General features: G+C 42.0%; 1 protein-coding gene across 2 annotated transcripts; it reads left to right on the forward strand.

Moving 5' to 3' along the window:
• The first annotated feature begins 428 nt into the window (after nt 1–428).
• On the forward strand, nt 429–16,263 carry ARPC1A (actin related protein 2/3 complex subunit 1A). Of its 2 annotated transcripts, none has more exons than XM_082772009.1 (10): nt 429–570; nt 3,881–3,962; nt 4,482–4,586; nt 7,096–7,318; nt 8,883–8,990; nt 12,374–12,586; nt 13,740–13,815; nt 14,010–14,203; nt 14,918–15,008; nt 15,878–16,263. In XM_082772009.1, the coding sequence occupies exons 2-10, from the start codon at nt 3,899–3,901 to the stop codon at nt 15,914–15,916; spliced, it is 1,113 nt and encodes a 370-aa protein (XP_082628135.1). In that variant the 5' UTR covers nt 429–570; nt 3,881–3,898; the 3' UTR covers nt 15,917–16,263. The 2 variants fall into 2 exon arrangements, with proteins under 2 accessions (XP_082628135.1, XP_082628136.1); XM_082772010.1 differs by having other exon boundaries at nt 438–570; nt 3,858–3,962.
• Nucleotides 16,264–17,113: the final 850 nt, after the last annotated feature.

The following is a 17,113-nucleotide window of genomic DNA, read 5'->3' on the forward strand; positions in this document are numbered from 1 at the left end:
GGACGGGTTGCCCAGGGAGGTGGTGGCGTTACCATCCCTGGGGGTGTTTGAGGAGAGGTTGGTGCTTGGGGACATAGTGGGTGACACTGGTGGTGGGGTGTTGGACCAGATGGTCTTGAAGGTCTTTTCCAATTTTAATAATTCTATTATTCTATGATAATTAACACTAGGGCTCTCACTCCTCACTGCGCATGCGCCTCCTCCCTTTGTGTCTATGCATGAGGCGCGGCCACGGCGCGCGCGCGCACCCCCCCAACCCCCCCCACTCCCCCCCGCCACTCCACCCTGCGCATGCGCACTGCAGCACCGCGCCGCTCCCCGCCTTGCCCCCGCCCCCGCAGCGGCGGCGGCGGCGGCGCACGCGCGGCCGGAGGGCGGGGGGGCGCGCATGCGCAGAGCGCGTTTCCTGGCTCCCTTGTCAGGACCGGGCCGCCCCCCCCAGCGCCCCCCCCCCCTTCCCGGCCTCCGCCGCCCCCGTCCCGGTTTCTTCGTTTTTTTTTTCGGTTCCCGGAGCGGAGTCGCGTTGACTGCCCAGAGTCCGCGAGTCCCGCTCCGGTTCCGTCGCCTCAGGTGAGTCCCGGTGTCTGGGGAGCGGTTGTCGGCCCCCCCCCCCAGGTGCTGAGGAGGGGGGGGGGGGATGGATGGCGGCGGGGAGGCGCCTCAGGGCCTTGGGGGGAGGCAGGGCCCGGCCCTGCCGCTGAGGGAAAGAGAGGAGAGGGGAGGGGAGGGCTGGGGGGAGGCCTCCTGAGGGGCTGGGGGCTGTGGGGGGGGGATCAGGGCCCGGGGGGGGCTCGGCCGGGCGGGTCCTGCCTCAGCATCAAGTCCCCGGCCCTCTGGCCTCGGCCTCATTCCCCCCACGACCCTGCTGCCACCGTCCTTCCCCCCCCCCCCATGACCTTCCTGCTTCAGCTTCCTTGCCCCCCCAGACCCTCCTGCCTTGGTTTCCATCCCTGCCCTTCTCCTCCTGCCTCAGCTCAGCCCCCCCGACCCATTTCACCCCCGGTTCCTGGGGGAGCAGGGCAGGGCCGCAGCCAGCCAGCCCCCACCCCATCCCAAAGCAGCTTTGTAACACTCAGGTTGCTGTGGGGCTGGCCCGCGAGGGGTCACCCCCGTGGGAAGGCTGCGCTGGGTGATTCGGGAGGGAGTGACAGCAGCAGGAGGCAGCCCTTTATTGAGGGGTGCTTCTCTTCCCCCTGTTTGAAAGCGGTGTCAGTGCTCTGAAAAGAGGTGAGGTCTAAAAAGAGCCCCTTCCCTCTCTTCCTCTCTTGCCCTCGCTCTCTGTCACACACACGTACGCTGTCTCTAATTCTGAATCAGCATCCTTGCTCGCCGCTTGTCCAGGGATGGCCTCGTGCCACAGATTTTGCACCCCGCTGAGAGCTGACAGCAGCTGAGTCCTGTGCTTCCCGACCTCCAGCTTCTCGGCCTGCATGCTCAAAACGCTTGTGCTGTGTGAAGGTGCAAGACTTCTGCTCTCTCCCCTTTTAAAAAAGCAATTGACATTCAAGGGTAGTTAGCTTTGCATTTGGAAAAGGGAAAAAAAGATCGGGGATGGCTGCATTAAATACCTGGCTAACAAAGTTGTCATAACAGTGTCTTTCCTAAATGAGATGCTGAGGTTGGCTGATAGGGAAATACTGGGGGGTTACCACAGATGAAATGTCAAGAATTATAGAGCCAATTGTGCTTTCTAGCGAAATGTGAGTTCATGTTTCTAGTGAAACGCAATTTGTAAGGTTTTGTAAAGATTTATCTTCCCGAAGAAAATCCTGTTGTAACTGTCAGACCAGGTGAATGAAAAAATTGTGCTTTTTTCGATTACCATCACTGCTTTTTTTCTATGAACCTGTTACCAAACCAGAAAACAGCTTGCCACAGGTTCTGGTGCTTGAGACAAGAAGGGGTCATGTCCCTTGGCTAGATGGAAGCTTTGGGAACAGCCTGTGGGTTAGGGACTACAAATTTCTGAGCTAGAAGTTATTGGGGTGGGACAGTGGTGTTCATAGGGCCAGCCTGTGAAATAAATACCAGGGTTGTATTAGAAAGTGTTTTGAAATAGCTGCATTCCTTGGGGAGGGGAGATGGGATATTTTTACATTTTATTTCAGAAAGAGTAGAAAAGGCTGAGCGTTCCTTGTTGGTCGCCCAGCTCTTCAACTTTTCCTGTATATGGAAATGTGCTGCTACCGAATGCTGGCATGTGCTAAAGCGAGATCGTGGAAAACGCAATTTGCAGTCGTGTTTTGCTTATATTAACACACGGAATCCCAAATCATGGCTGCCCAAGGTCAGAGGTAACTCGGATTATGTCAGTGTTCTCACACTAATTAAAAAATAATAATAATTTTGCTTAGGACTGCGTGTAGTTACTAGTTGTGTTTGATCTGTAGAACGTGACGATTAGAAGAAAAATGAAAACCATGCCAGTTAAAATCATGAACTGGACTTCAAGCTCACATAGCTAAAAGCTATATTTAGAATACATTTAGTGTGTAACTGTAAGTCAGATTTCTTTAGAATAACAGTGCTCGATTTCTTTAAAAAAGAAAAAAAACCTTTCCAGTTGCGTGCATTGGTGAGGTATTGTATCATCTGACCCCAAGACTCAGCACTTTCAGCTTCTTTATTAAACTAGCGGAGTGATAGTAACTGCTCGGCTCCTTACGGGCTTACTCATCTCTCATTCACTCCTGAGTTTCTGTTGGACTGCCACTCATTTCCTGTTTGCTTCCAAATTCCTACCTTGTCCTGAAGTCTCCACCCTCTGCTAACATGGCCATACTTGGCTATGTTGTAATTTCAGGCTGTAATGGGTGTGGATGTCTTGGAGTGACATCACAGAGATTTTTCTTTTTAGATGCATATGTAGGGGGAAGAAGACTTTGTACCATCAGCCAAGGAGAAATTGCCCTGAAAATGAGTGGAATATAGGGAAGGAGGAATTGATAAATCCGAGTTGTGTTGTATGCGTTGAGCTATGCGCGTTTTAATTATTACAGGTGACCTTGAGTCGTTACAGAGTTATCTCCCATCCGTGCATGCTGCCCTTGATTAACGCAGGACATAGAACACGATACGGTATTTTAAACAGCTTTGTAGTCGCTTGGCAGTGCACCTCTGATTGCAGATGTTCAGCACTGTCTTTTACAGCCATAGGTTAAAGAAAAAAATAGATATTTAGATTAAAAAAAAAAATATATATATATATATATATATATTTACAGATGAGAAGAACTCAGCTTGTTCTTCCACTGCTTGAATCTCTTGGGGGCAAAATCCTAACTATAAAACAGTGAAGTGCTAGGATTAATTTGAAGAAATTACTAATTAATTTATTACTGATCTTAGTCATTTTTCCCTAGGATACATGTAAAATCAAATAACATATCAGCAGATTATAGTTACACATCAGTGTTCTGGACACATCAGTTTAACTTTCCTATTTTCCTATCAAAAATAGATATCACTGTAGTGCTGGGAGCCTTGATACGTATCAGGATTTTGATTCAATTCACTGAGATAAGGCACTAGATCTATTTATTTATAATATTGTAGTTCCACAGTTTTAGTTTTGTTCATAAGAACCTCTTCTCTCACCTCTAAGGATATACCAAGAAGCAAGGGCATCTTAGAGCAGTTGCAAATTAATTATAGTGAGCAGAACAGTTAAAATTTATTGGCCTATTGAAGGTATCAAAGTGTGGCAAAAGGAGCTCTTTAGAGGTCTTAGCATATTTACTGAGCAAGTGTCATTGAATTATTATGCTGGGCTGGAGCAACCTTGTGATGAAGAGTGATTTTTGTTCTGATAACTATTAAATTTTGAAGAGTTTTGTTTTCACTTTTACACCTTTCAGCTTTTTCACTTTTTGCAACATAGGAACATCTTTAACTCGGAATGTCTCTGCATCAGTTTTTATTGGAGCCAATCACCTGCCATGCGTGGAACAGAGACCGTACTCGTAAGTACTATGCTGGTTTAATTTAGTCTTTCACCTGTTGTTACCTCTTCGTCAGTGTGTTGATCTTGTAATGTTCTGGATCATGTTTAAGGAAGGCGTGGTCAGATATACAGTGCTGCATGTTAAGCGCTCCATTTATAATCAAAAAAAGCATGCTACAATCTTCTAAATCTGAGCTTTTAGAGACTTGCTAGTGCCTATTGGTCTGCAGCTCATGAGAGTTTGACCTGGCCCTTACTTTCTTTAACCTTAATAGCATATTTTTCTACTAAAATTTGGATGAAAATGCTCTGTATTTCTGTTCAGTATACTCCTGATCTTGTTAAAACTGTGATTATTTGATATTATCCAGGGATGCTAGCCATTTGGTTACAAGACCTATGTAATTGTCCTGAAAATTGAGAAGACAGGTTTTAGACTGGAAAAGTATGATGTGTATAGTATAAGGATATCTCTTTCCATGTCTAATGGTATTAAAAAACCTTCTGTACTACTAAATTGTTTCTTTCCTTCTTCAAGAGATCGCCATTAGCCCTAATAATCATGAAGTCCACATCTACAAGAAGAGTGGGAACCAGTGGGTAAAAGCTCACGAGCTAAAGGAGCACAATGGACACATTACAGGTAAGAGAACAACGCGCTGTGCCAGACTTTAAATGCGTCCGCCCCCTGCTTTCCCCAGCTGAGCATCTGAACAGGAAATCTGCAAGCGTCGAGTAAGTAGATCTTTTTATAGGTTGGCTTTCCCACTTTATGGAGAGCTTTGCAGCATTTTCCTGGACTGCGTACTGTGAACTTTAGGAAGAAAAGCTCTTCTCTGTTTCCAGACTAGAGTAACTGAGACTTTCTTTCTTAATTATTGCTTATTTTTCATCCCCAATAACGTAATAAGATCAAGCTTTCAGTCCCCTGAAGTAATTTGGTCATGTCATAAACTCTCCTGGTGGTACATGCTGCTCCCTTTCGAGTGCTGGCTTAAAACTTCATGAATTATACAAGTGTTGGTTTCTGGTTTCCGACAGCAATAAATATCCTTTTGTAGGGATTCATTGCACCAAGTTCATATCAGTACATTTTTCCTTCCTCTTTGCTACAGCACTCTGGCAATGGGTTGATAAGTGTTTTAATTACTGCAGCTGCCAAGAGAAACAGTCTTTCCCTTTCTTTGTGCTCATGCAGAAAAATTCGCATCCTCAGTGAGCAAAAAGAGGAGCACCTTTCCAGTCAGGTGCATGAGGAAAGAAAACTTCTAAGAACTGGCTTGACTTTGCAAAGTGAAAAGCAAGATAACAAAAAAAGCCTCTTTTGCCCATGTTTGGGAGGAGATTGTATTGATTATAATTCATATTTTGACACTTAGTCATTGGTAGCCAGAAATTTGGTCTTTCAAGGAATGTATCATTCTGAGGTATAATTCCACTCAAAGTGCTCAGTCTTGGACTTGAGGCAAACACTCAGTGAGCACGTTTCACTGCAGACCCATGGTATCTGTAGAGCCCCCAATGAAAATGTAAGAAGGGCTGCCACAACGAGTCACAAGGTGTTAGTTTTAAAAGGTCATTGTTCTGTGGTAGTCTTTTATATTACTTCTGTGTGTGTGAGAGATCCTTTTATGAGGGCTTTATTCTCTAAGGAAGTGACTGTAATTAATACAAGCACCTGCCCAAAACAGCAATATCCTTTATTCTGTTCTCAACTCGTTAATGGGCAGAACTGTCTGCCCCACAGCATTTTTGCAGGACCTTTATTCAATTTGTCTGGTTTTTGCTGTCAGAGCACAACTGTACGTGCTCTTTTGTGAAGAGCCACTTGGCTGAATTTACAAATGACATGCTGTTCCCCAAAGATGTTTTTCTGCATTTTTCTTTTACTTGTTGGTGTTAGAGAGAAGCTAAATAACCATGGCTTGGGAAAAGAGCTCACACTGCTTTCCAGCATGGCATGTACCTTTGGAATACTACGTGCTGTGTTGTCTTAAAGAGTGGACATAAATTGTGGTTAGACATAGGAGAGAGATTGATGAAACTGCCTGTTGCCTCTGACAGGAGGCTGCTGCCACTCTGACTTCTGATCATAAGGGGCGAGGTCCCTGATCTGGCCTTCTTGTGTCTTGATTCAGGGATTGGTGGTGAGCTGCCTCTGTTCACTTCTAGTAAGAACATTATTCACTCTTTTTGCAGGGTTAGTTTCCTGCTAAGTTAAAAATCTGAACTTGCCAACAGATCAGAACGCTGGTGCTGGTGCAGGGGAGGTGGTAGGATAAAAAGAGGCACAATGGTCTCTCCTTCATAAGCAGTGCTAGACTGACTTGTAGAACTGTGTTTTCAGGCTGTCTCAGAATTGGATTTTTAATACTGAGCACAGAAAACAGTCGAAATCTAATTTTGTGGCAGGAGAGTTAAGGCTTGCACCATGCGTCTCAAATACGGATGCTAAAGAAAGATGAAAAATAATGCTGCCCTGAGAGTTTCCAGTTAAGAATGTCCTTTGGTGCAGAGGAAAGGGAAGGAAGCGATGGCAGGTTTATCAAAGGTTTCATCTGGTTTTATTCTTTGAATGTGTTTCTTTTGCTTGGTAAACTTTTCTTTCTTACAGCACAGCTTAAATAGCAGGGACTAAATGTAAGGATTGTATCAGTACATAAAGATCAATAACTGCTAACTGGGCAAAAAACACCTCATTATCTAAACTTTTAGATCCAGACTGCGGTCTGGCATTGCGCAGACAGCTCTGCTAGAGCTTTGTGCAGAGCTGTAGAATTGCTGGGTTTCAGCTGTTTGCAACAGCCTCTTGCAGAAGAAGTCAGTGATTTGAAGAGTGCCAGTGGACAGATTTTAGCCAGTCTGCAGAGCTCCACCTGTTGGCCAGCTGTCAGAGCTGGCTTCCTTAGCGGGCAAATTCTCTGAGGAATCCAGAAACTCGGGAGCTGTGATTTTGATGAAAGCTAAATGGAGAACGTGATATCCACAATGCTTTGAAATGGTACCTGGAGAATAAGTGAACAAGGGGAATGGTAACGTAACATTATTAACTGTCTCTGAGGGAGAAGGCTACAAGATTTTCTCTGTTTTGAATTACTATAAAGCAAACAGTAGAAATGGGAAGGATTTTTAACGTGAGGTCTGAATTGCAGGTATTGACTGGGCTCCCAAAAGTGATCGCATCGTAACTTGCGGAGCCGACCGTAACGCCTACGTCTGGAGTCAGAAAGACGGCGTGTGGAAGCCAACACTTGTGATCCTGAGAATTAATCGTGCAGCCACCTTTGTGAAATGGTCTCCCTTGGAGAATAAATTTGCTGTAGGAAGTGGAGCTCGACTTATATCTGTGTGCTACTTTGAATCTGAAAACGACTGGTGAGCTGCTTTATTTCCATTTATACCTTTAAGGTCAGCTTGGGAAAACTAAAGCCTGGTGATTAGTGGTAGTAACTAGGTTACTCTTTTAATAATTCCTAAAATTTTCAGGAAACAGAGGGTGGGAGGATAGACCTCATCAGTTCTTTCACAGACTTCTACATCCTAGGGAAAAGGATTTTTACTTCTTTTCTGTAGCGTAGCACCTGCAGGCCTTTGACTTGGCCTGTTTTCAGGTTTTGCATGCTGGCATGGGTGTGTTCTCATTGACTGCCATAAACATATGTTGCTGCTCTAAAAGTGCTAGAATTTCTGCAGAGTAGAAATTTCTTTAGCACAGCTGTGTGATTGAAAAAAAAAAAAGTGCTTTCTCTTGCTCCACACCCTTTCCAGAATGAGTAAAGTCTTCCATATTGATTATTTTGGATCATTTATTGTCATTAAAGAATTCAAGTCTGTCAGTTATCTCCAGGGTGGTCTATTAGAAGATGTTCAAGCTTGTCACCTACCCGTTCTGTCATCTATTGTTACCGTTCATAGATTTCAGACAGGATTAGCACAAATTTCTACCATTGACATTCTTTTCCTCTTTCAAACCTAATGTAGTGCTTCTGGTCTTTAATGGATCTACAGCTATAGCTGTACATATTGGAGCTACGTTTACCGCATCACCTGTAGGTGAAATCAGTATGTTAAGTATCTATTATTTTGGGTAAATGTATAAAAACACAGGTCTCTGTTCCCAGAGTTCTGTGTGCATTCTCCCATATGGAGATGTTAAACAATGAGACCATTGGCAAAATTCTCTTTAGCTTGTTGTGGACTTCTCTGCTTTCCAGTATATTCAGTTATTAATGCTTTTTCTGCCTCACTTGCCTGCAGAAGAATCAAACCCCTCCTGTGCTGAAGACAAATAATTTAATGTGATCCTTAAAACTGCTTCTGCTTGATGGAAGTAAATTCAAAGAAAAATCACCATTATCCCAAAGGCCATCCAGTGAATAACAGATTCCCTTACTACTTTGTAAATGGTTCAAACAAAACCATTTTTTATTATACTTGAAATAATTGAGATAAATCATTGGCAGTTCACCCATTTATGTGTTGGGCTTTATAACTATTGTTCTATTAAACAGTAGAAAAGTTGGCAAGCAAGAGAGGTGACTGTAAAACTTCTTGGAAGGAGCTGGAGAGGAAGTGTACTCAGTGATCTAATAAAATAATGCTCCTTAGCTCAGTATCACAGTCGAAGCTGTGCAAAACTATGTTAAGGACTTCACTCTGATGTGTTATAAAAATTAGTTAGAAGGAGAAAAGGATTCAGAGGAAGATGTGTATATCTAACATTTGGTGGTGGTATTCACAATTTTAATTTAGATAACCACATAGAGTTCATGGACTGTAGAAGGAAATATGAAGGATTTGGGCATAACGTGAGATTTCGTGCTAAACTGATGTGTTTAGTCATTGGCAAGAGGTGATCTTTTTGAGGCACAGTTCTTGGGTTTGGGGGAATCAGGTAAAATATTTTCATATATAAATCTTCTCCTTTCTTTTAAATTAGGTGGGTGAGCAAGCACATTAAAAAGCCCATCCGTTCCACTGTCCTCAGCCTGGACTGGCACCCCAACAACGTTTTGCTGGCTGCTGGATCCTGTGACTTCAAGTGCAGGTGAGAGAGAATAAAGCCCCAGTAAATGAGTTTGGGTTACGGGCTGGTTAGTAACACGAGCATGTTGATCACACATTTGCTATCAAAATAGAAGACAGCTCAGCACATACTGATGTCATTATCAGAATAAAATGTTCAGCCTAAGAGATTTTGACCTGGCTGCTACTGCATGCACAATTTGGCTACTAACATTTATCTCTTGGGGGTACACCTGAATTTGGTGAACTGGTGGGTTTCTTTACTAGCAGTGCACAGAAATACTACTATTATATGTGCAGTGAGTGCTGAGTTGTTAGTCTGAAATTAGACTTACAGGTCCTGTCTTGTAGAAAAACACCACTACTAATTATTTAGAGTATTAAAAGCCATATCCTAATGCTGCAGCTTGCAGAGGAGGTACCTGACCTTTCTCTTTCCTGAGTCGCTTGTTCACTCCACTTCTCCTGTGCTAACATTCTTGCAGCCATATCTTGAGTAAGGTCAAGAAATCCATCCACCTGAAACTCGGTGCAACAAAACACCATTTTTGCAGGACAGTAGGAAGAAGGCTGGTATAAGCAGATGGGCACGTGAGGCGGATGGGGTAGTTTTTCAAGCTGATTGTGAAGTTACACCATGAGGGATATAGGTTCTGCGAGTTGCTTTGTGCTCTGTGACTGGGGATGCTGCACCAAAGCCTGCATGGGGAACTGTACGCAGAGTGGTTGACTTTTTAATTCATATTTTACTTAACCACTTGTACCTTGAATAATAATGAAAGCCACTTTTCTTAAATTCTTTATGTAATAGGGCAATTTTAAAGCTTCAAAGTGTGTACTAAAAATGACTAAGAAGGAGTGGGAGGGGGAGGTGGGACCAACTATTGCATTCCTTATTTCAGAATGAAGCACGTGCATCTACAGTCAATCCTTTGTTACCTTTTTATGTAAGGAGAGAGGTTAAATGGCAGCTGGGCAAGAAGAGGAGAGTTGTCTCCCTTTCCTGCCTTATCTCCAGTTTTAATTAAAACAACTGTGAATGTTCACTTCCTTTCACTAAAAAAATGTGATGTAAAAAGTAGTCATTCATCTTCCAGAAGCAGCTGCTATTCACATGAGGAATTTTTTTCATGTGTGTTCATAAAGCATCTTGGGATTCTGACATTAGGTCAGCTGATATGTCTTTGACTTTGGACTTCTGCTGTTCTGTCTCCAAGCCTTGTTCAGTGCTTATTACGTACATTGGATCCCTGATTATTTCCTCTTCCCTACTTTGAGAAACTGGAATTGAATTATTTTCTGTTCATTATGATTTAATTTTTTTTGAAGAAAGTCAAGACATGGTTGTCAATTTTCTAGGTGTGTTTTCTAGAAGACTTTTGTCTATTGTTTCCCATCAGGGAACTCATTCTGTCCTACATCTTTTGTCTGAAAATGGTGTATATTTAAAACACAAACAACAACAAAAAACACTAAAACAGATCTTGGTTTAAAACATTTGGGAAACCTTCTGCTCTCATTTAGATTATACCATAGGATGAACCATTTAATAATATTGCTGCTTTTAGTATAGAAATCTCCATACAGAAATACTAAAGGAAGAAAGGGAAAGTTGAGATTGGTACTGAGCTTGTGTTTCTGTTGCTTCCCCAAACCCATGAAAGAATATTGTCTCTGCTAAATGATGAATAAAAATCTCCAGAATTCCAGTTCTAGGGAATGTTTAGTTACATATTAAAGATGATAAAGATATCTGGGCCTGAAGTATGCATCTGTTCTGATAGGTGGTTCTGAATAAAATTATGCAATGGATCTGCCAGAGCCACTGCCAGCTAATAAGCAGCTAAGTGGGAGACATTTTGGAAAAAGAATGGAGGGCAGAAGAGACTCCAAGTTGATAGGTATTCAGCAGTTTTTTTTGGTGGCTGGCCTAGATGAGCTCCTCTTACATTTGTCTTTAGTAATACACGTAGCTAACAGCACCATATAGGTGTGAATTTTATATTCTTGCTTGAACAACGTTGCTGCAGGAATGAAAATCATTTCCCAATATTCTTTGAAGGCTGGGGCCTTCAAGCTGAGGAAGCGAAGAGACTTTTTTTAAACCAATAGTTATCTTCAAGGTCTCTCACTACTTAGGAATGCTTTTTCTGCCTGGTGTCAAAGGCTGCTGCTTTAAACATCTTGTCCTATTTCCATACATTAAGAGAACCATCCTTTCAGACAGCTCTATAAAAGTAAGTTTGTTGAAGGATTACCATTAGATTATATTTAAACTGATATAGCTGAGCATAATTTTGTACTTAATTCTCTGAAAATCTGTACCTAATATAGCTGCAGTTAAACCCTTCATGTACCAAATGATCAGCTGTATTTGAATAAACTGAATACAGGCACCTTCTGAAGTGCATACCCCACACATGTAAAAGATTTAAATAAAAAAATAAAACAAAACACAACTAGAGTGGTGGTAGAGGAAGCAACGTTTCGTTAAACTCACTATAAAATAATTCCTTTTAGTGTTTGACTGCAACTGTGAATGTTTGACTGATTTTTATTTTTTTTTTCCTTTTTTACTGAAATATTTCTCTGGCAGTAGTATGGCATAGCTCACTTGTTCCTCCTGTTCGATGGACTCTAATCCTATGTTTGTGACGTCCTAGTAACTTCCATGGTAACAGTGGAGAACACCATATTGTGGCATGTCTGAATCATGCAGAAGGAATTTGATGAAAGGGGGAGGCTTTCTATTTAAACATATCTTGAAAATCGTAGTGCTGGGAAAAAACCTATAAAAACATGGTGGTATTTCAGGTTTTCAAGGCATTCTTTCAGTAATGAGCCAGATTAAGGTAGTTCAGAGCCCCTTTGGCGTTTGAACATCTTTTTTTTTTAATTTTTTTCACTGGAATCCTGCTAAGAAGTGAATATTCTTAAAAAGTGGGTAATTTTCTAGGTGTTTGTATTAGTGTCTAGCTATACATTGTTGGACTGGGTGATCTTGGAGGTCTTTTCCAACCTAAATGATTCTGTGATTGTACCTCTTGGTTTTCCTCTAACTGAAGAATTGACTCTGAGGCTTATTAGCAGTGCAAAAGGATGAAAGGGAAAATCTTAGCAGAGTGGAAAACGTAAGGATATTGTGTGGTTTTGTGCCATCTTCTGGAAACAAGGAGAGGTAAAAAAAAAGATAGAGCATTTATGAGAAACCTATACACGTTACACCCTTTGTACTGTTGTTTTCTCTCCTTGTCTACTGAATCCTCCCAGCTGCTGAAAGATAATACAGTATTTTATTTTGGTAGAAATAGAATGCGTCTAATTGCTCCCAATGTGAAATGTATATGCAGCTCCCAGGAGGTTTTTTTAATGTCTGTGTTCATGCAGATTTTTTTTTATTTGCAGGGTGTTTTCTGCTTACATTAAGGAGGTGGATGAAAAACCAGCCAGTACACCATGGGGCTCCAAAATGCCTTTTGGGCAGCTGATGTCCGAATTTGGGGGCGCTGGAAGTGGCGGATGGGTGCATAGTGTCAGTTTCTCTGCCAGCGGCAACCGCCTAGCCTGGGTCAGTCATGATAGTACTGTGTCAGTTGCTGATGCCTCAAAAAATATGATGTAAGTATGCTCTTTCTGATGGCTATTAAATGTTTGACACTAGAAAGAAGCAGTATGTGGAATGCTGTGCTCGCAGCTACAAGAGGGAAGCTGTGACTGCTATTTCCAGTTTTGACAGTTTTACCGTACGTTCCAGGAGTCTCTTTGAGGCCTACGTAAATAAGGTAGAATTTGTAGAGTTTTAGATTATATAATTCTAGTTTCTTTTAGGAATTCTTCAGTGAGGGCACAGTCATTTGATTTTGAAAAAAAAGGGGGGTTGAGAAAAGCATTTGACAAAAAAAAAAAAGTTCTACTGGTGATATTGGAAACAAATTATTTCCTTGTAAATGGATCCGAGTGACCTGCAGAAACATGCTCGCTCCATAACTAAGACCCTGTGTCCAGTCAGGGTCTGGGAAATAATTTGTTCATTTCATGAAATGTTAATTCTGACCACTGTCCTTCAGACACTGCTGCAGGGTTTCTACTTACACCTTCCAATCCAGCAAAGCATTTTATTAACAATTTCTCCTTCTGTTCCTCATCTTGATGTTGATAACTTCTCAGTCTCTGTGGCTTTCTAACTAAGGAAGAGCTTCCACTTAGATTTTGGTAGCAGAGGTACCTGGTGGATCATTCAGGCATTGCTGTGCTTAATTTTGAATTGTGGTTCTGATGGCTATAGCTGTGTAAGTACCTGGCTAAGGATGTAATTAAGTATAAAGTTCTAGAATTCCTTTTTCATTTATTATAAAAACCACAAAAAATGACCTAATTTGACATACAGGCTTTTTCCTCCTCAAAAGATGATGTCAAACACTAAAACTTCAAGTGCTTTTCTGTTGCAAATCAAACTAATAGCTTTGTCAATTTGAAACTTGGGGGGGGAAGGTATTCTTTTTTAAATTCTGGCCACAGTTTAGGTACAATATTAGATGTTTTCACTTGGAAAAGTTCATTTTTTTTATTTATAGAACTTCCAGGACACTTTATTAGGTCAAAACTTTTTATGAGAAATTGCAGCCTTCTGGTGTCACCTCAGGACAACTGAGCTACACTGACTTCTGTTTCAATAATCCTTGTGTGGGAACAGTCTCTTTAATTTTTTTTTTGTTGGAGCCAAAGATGTGAGGTTTCACTGAAGTCCTCTAACAAATGTTCTTGTGTTCAGGGTTTCGCAGCTGAAAACAGAGTTCCTCCCACTCCTGAGCGTGTCATTTGTCTCTGAGAACAGTGTGGTGGCAGCTGTAAGTGTCTATTATTTCCTCCTTGTAGAGCGTTTTAGAATTTGGGAGAGTGAGAAACACCATGCGTTGTAAAGTTAGTAACAAGCAAGATCTCCCGTAGTGACAGTCTTTGCATTTCTGCAATTAACAGCAGCAGAATAAAGAAGCTCTGGTGGTTGTGTTTCTTCTCACGCTTTCCTGGTGTGTGGTTGCAGGGCCATGATTGCTGCCCGATGCTTTTTAACTGTGATGACCGTGGCTCGCTGACCTTCATTTCGAAACTAGACATTCCAAAACAGAGCATCCAGCGCAATATTTCCGCCATGGAACGCTTCCGAAATATGGATAAAAGAGCCACTACAGAAGATCGTAACACTACCCTGGAGACACTGCACCAAAACAGTATAACGTGAGTGTCTTGGCCGTCAGGATGAGGGGAAGGAATGCTCTCCTCATCGCTTTGGTTTCACAGGACATACCAAAAAACCTATGAGAGCTTGAATTTGCCATACCACAGGGGTGTAGCTGGTATCCCATTCCCATTTTAGCCTTTCACTGACAGCTGCCTATTTCTGGGAATCGTGGAAGCTTGTAAAGTTAATCATTAACATTGCATGCATGCTACTTCTGTTTGCTCGTGTTTAATGTGTTCTGTAACTTGAACACAGTTTATCTTATCAAATATGTAAATAATTCACAAGAGGGTGGTAGTACTGCAAAATCCAGTCAGGAGTATTCACCTGAAACAGGAATTCACATACCAACTTACTTCAGATGTTATTTCTGTATGCATTATTTATCAAAAGGGCTGATTCAGGTTAATCGAGTAAAATATCCTTGCATTTAAAAAAGAACACGAGCCCAGAGGATGCTAACGTTTCTGAAGCAATTTGTCTTTTTCCAAAGAAAATGTTTAGACTAGAGCCACCAAGCGATAAAAAAGCTTTCAGCATCCTTTTTCTCTGCTTATTTTTCTGAAGCATTGTACCAAAGATCTAGCATAAGCTCTCTTATACTCATGTTTCCCTTTGGAAGAGTAGGAGTTGAATTCAGCCCAAATTTCCCAGCTTTTTGGCTCTCTGGAATGGGTGTCTGCCTTACAGCTCTCGCTCTCTGTTTTCAGCCAAGTGTCTATTTATGAGATAGACAAACGAGATTGTCGTAAATTCTGCACCACCGGCATTGATGGAGCAATGACCATCTGGGATTTCAAGGTATGCTTTTACTGCCATGTTTATGTGAACTGGTTGCACTGGTGACTTTTTTTTGATCTCTAGGATCAGCCTCCAGGGCTCAACCCTAATGTGAGTTTTATTAGCAGCAGGAAATCCAGCCTGGAATATCAAGACCATTAGTGAATTGCATAAGGAAGACAGATTCAAGATTCAGTGTAAATGCAGATATGCTTTGCTTAGCAGATGGTGCTGATCCAGACTTAATTTTTTAATGGGATCTCTTAGTGTCCCTGTAGGAATCCCACTAATTATTTCCTTTTCCAACCCATACCTTAGCCGCAGTCGGGCTGGAATGATCATTGGTATGACAAGGCCCACTGTCCCTTCTTGCTCCTGTCCTTTTGGACTCTGCCTACTGTCTTTATGCAGAACAGGGCCCTGTCATCTCTTAATTAACTCATCAAAGTAGTTAAGTTACCTCAAAGAATTAGCAAATACTCTAAGCACTGTATTCAAAACCTCAAAAGGATTTAATGCACCTGCTTGCTTTGCCAAGGACTGGCCAACAGAGGTCTCTGCTGGCCTCCCCAGGCTGTGCACTGGCTTTTAGGAAAATAATTGTTTATAATACATAATGCCAAAAAGCTGTGGTGGGCACAGGGGCCAAATAAGATATTGAGGAAATACATGAACTGTCTGAATGCAGTTTCAGGGGGAGGGGGTGGAACCATTGGTCTACGTGTGTGAGTTTGAAATTAATAATTGTAGTGGTTTCTGGCTCTTGAATAAGAGTAATCTCAAGTATTGTGTTTGTTTTGCTCTGTTTTTCTTAACATCACCCTTCACAGTGAGTTATTTGACACCGGATACTGTAGCAGGCTGTGATTTAAAATTTTCTCTCTTTCAAGACCTTAGAGTCTTCTATTCAAGGTCTACGAATCATGTAAAGATGGATTTCCGTGATCTAGCAGGACAAACTGCTTGACAGAATGCAGCTCCCACATCTGCACAAACCCGAAAAGGGAGGAGAAAGGTGGAATATTTGGAAACACTGAGAAAATACAGCTTGGCAGATTTTCTTTTGAATCTAAATTTGGTGAATTGTGTTGGTTTCAAAATCAGCTGTGATTGTTCTTTTTTATTTTTTTCAGTTGGTTGTTTCATTCCATTCTTTACCAAAGCTGCTCCTTAAGTAGTTTATTGCAGGACGTTATGAATCACTAACTTAAAAGGGGAATTTTATGTAAATTGTCTGCTAGAAATAATAATAATAATAAAAAAAAAGAAAAACAGATCCTTTGTGTTTCGGTGCTCATTAAGTTATTTCAAAAAGGATATTACAGGAATAAACTCAGATAAAGAGTGTAGAAACCCCCTGAACTGGTGTTTTATCGCCTTAAAACAGGAAGAGTTCATCTTAACTGAAAGTTTCAGGTTAACAGATGAAGATCTAAAGTACTGAAGATCTGGATGTGAAGGTTCAGCGAGGCTTCTTTCAGGGGAATCGTTCCCTTGAGGTGATGATCTTTGAGGATGAGCAGTTTTGTCCTACTGACTCTTAGTTCTGTCTGCCTGGCATTTTCTCTGGTCATAATAATAGCAAATTAACCTGAATGTCTTTTTCATTGTCTGCTTAGTGGGTCGTGGTTTTACAAAGGCAAGTGACCAGAACTGTGTGTAGGTACCTCTGGGAGTTGTACAAAGACTGCTCACAGCGTGGTGCCAAGGATACGGTGTGGAAGGCTGCGTGTGGAAAGTGAGGCGAAAATCTGCTGAGTCGGATCTTTAGGGAGGACAAATTAAAAAGCAAATCACTTTGTAAGCCCGTGAAGCTGCACAGACCTGCACGTCGTGTTAGAGCCGAGTGCTCAGCCCATAAAGCTCTGTGTTTATAATGACCGGTGGAGAAACGAAGCACATTTAACAGAGGTAACAGCACACACTGGCTTCTGCACAGATCCTTTGTCTCCAGATGACAGTCTTTTGAAGCTCAGTTCAGTTTGGTAGCTCGCTGAGGCAGCTGCACATAACTTATTTTATTCACACAGTCCAGTTAAGATTAACTGTACTGCTGCCTTGAGGCTCGCTTCAGGCCGTGCTTGGGAGGGGATTACCTGGCTCAGAGCATTGCTTTATAAGGCCTA

The sequence above is a fragment of the Aythya marila genome (genome assembly GCF_965140915.1).
Source record: "Aythya marila genome assembly, chromosome: 15".
In the NCBI taxonomy this organism is placed as follows: domain Eukaryota; kingdom Metazoa; phylum Chordata; class Aves; order Anseriformes; family Anatidae; genus Aythya; species Aythya marila.

What these genes read in the sequence shown, in the direction of transcription:
- ARPC1A (XM_082772009.1), top strand. Translation starts at nt 3,899, where the DNA reads ATGTCTCTGCATCAGTTTTTATTGGAGCCAATCACCTGCCATGCGTGG. An exon ending in GATGCCTCAAAAAATATGAT is followed by an intron (nt 12,587 to 13,739) that starts GTAAGTATGCTC and finishes TCTTGTGTTCAG; the next exon opens with GGTTTCGCAGCTGAAAACAG. An exon ending in TGACCATCTGGGATTTCAAG is followed by an intron (nt 15,009 to 15,877) that starts GTATGCTTTTAC and finishes CTCTCTTTCAAG; the next exon opens with ACCTTAGAGTCTTCTATTCA.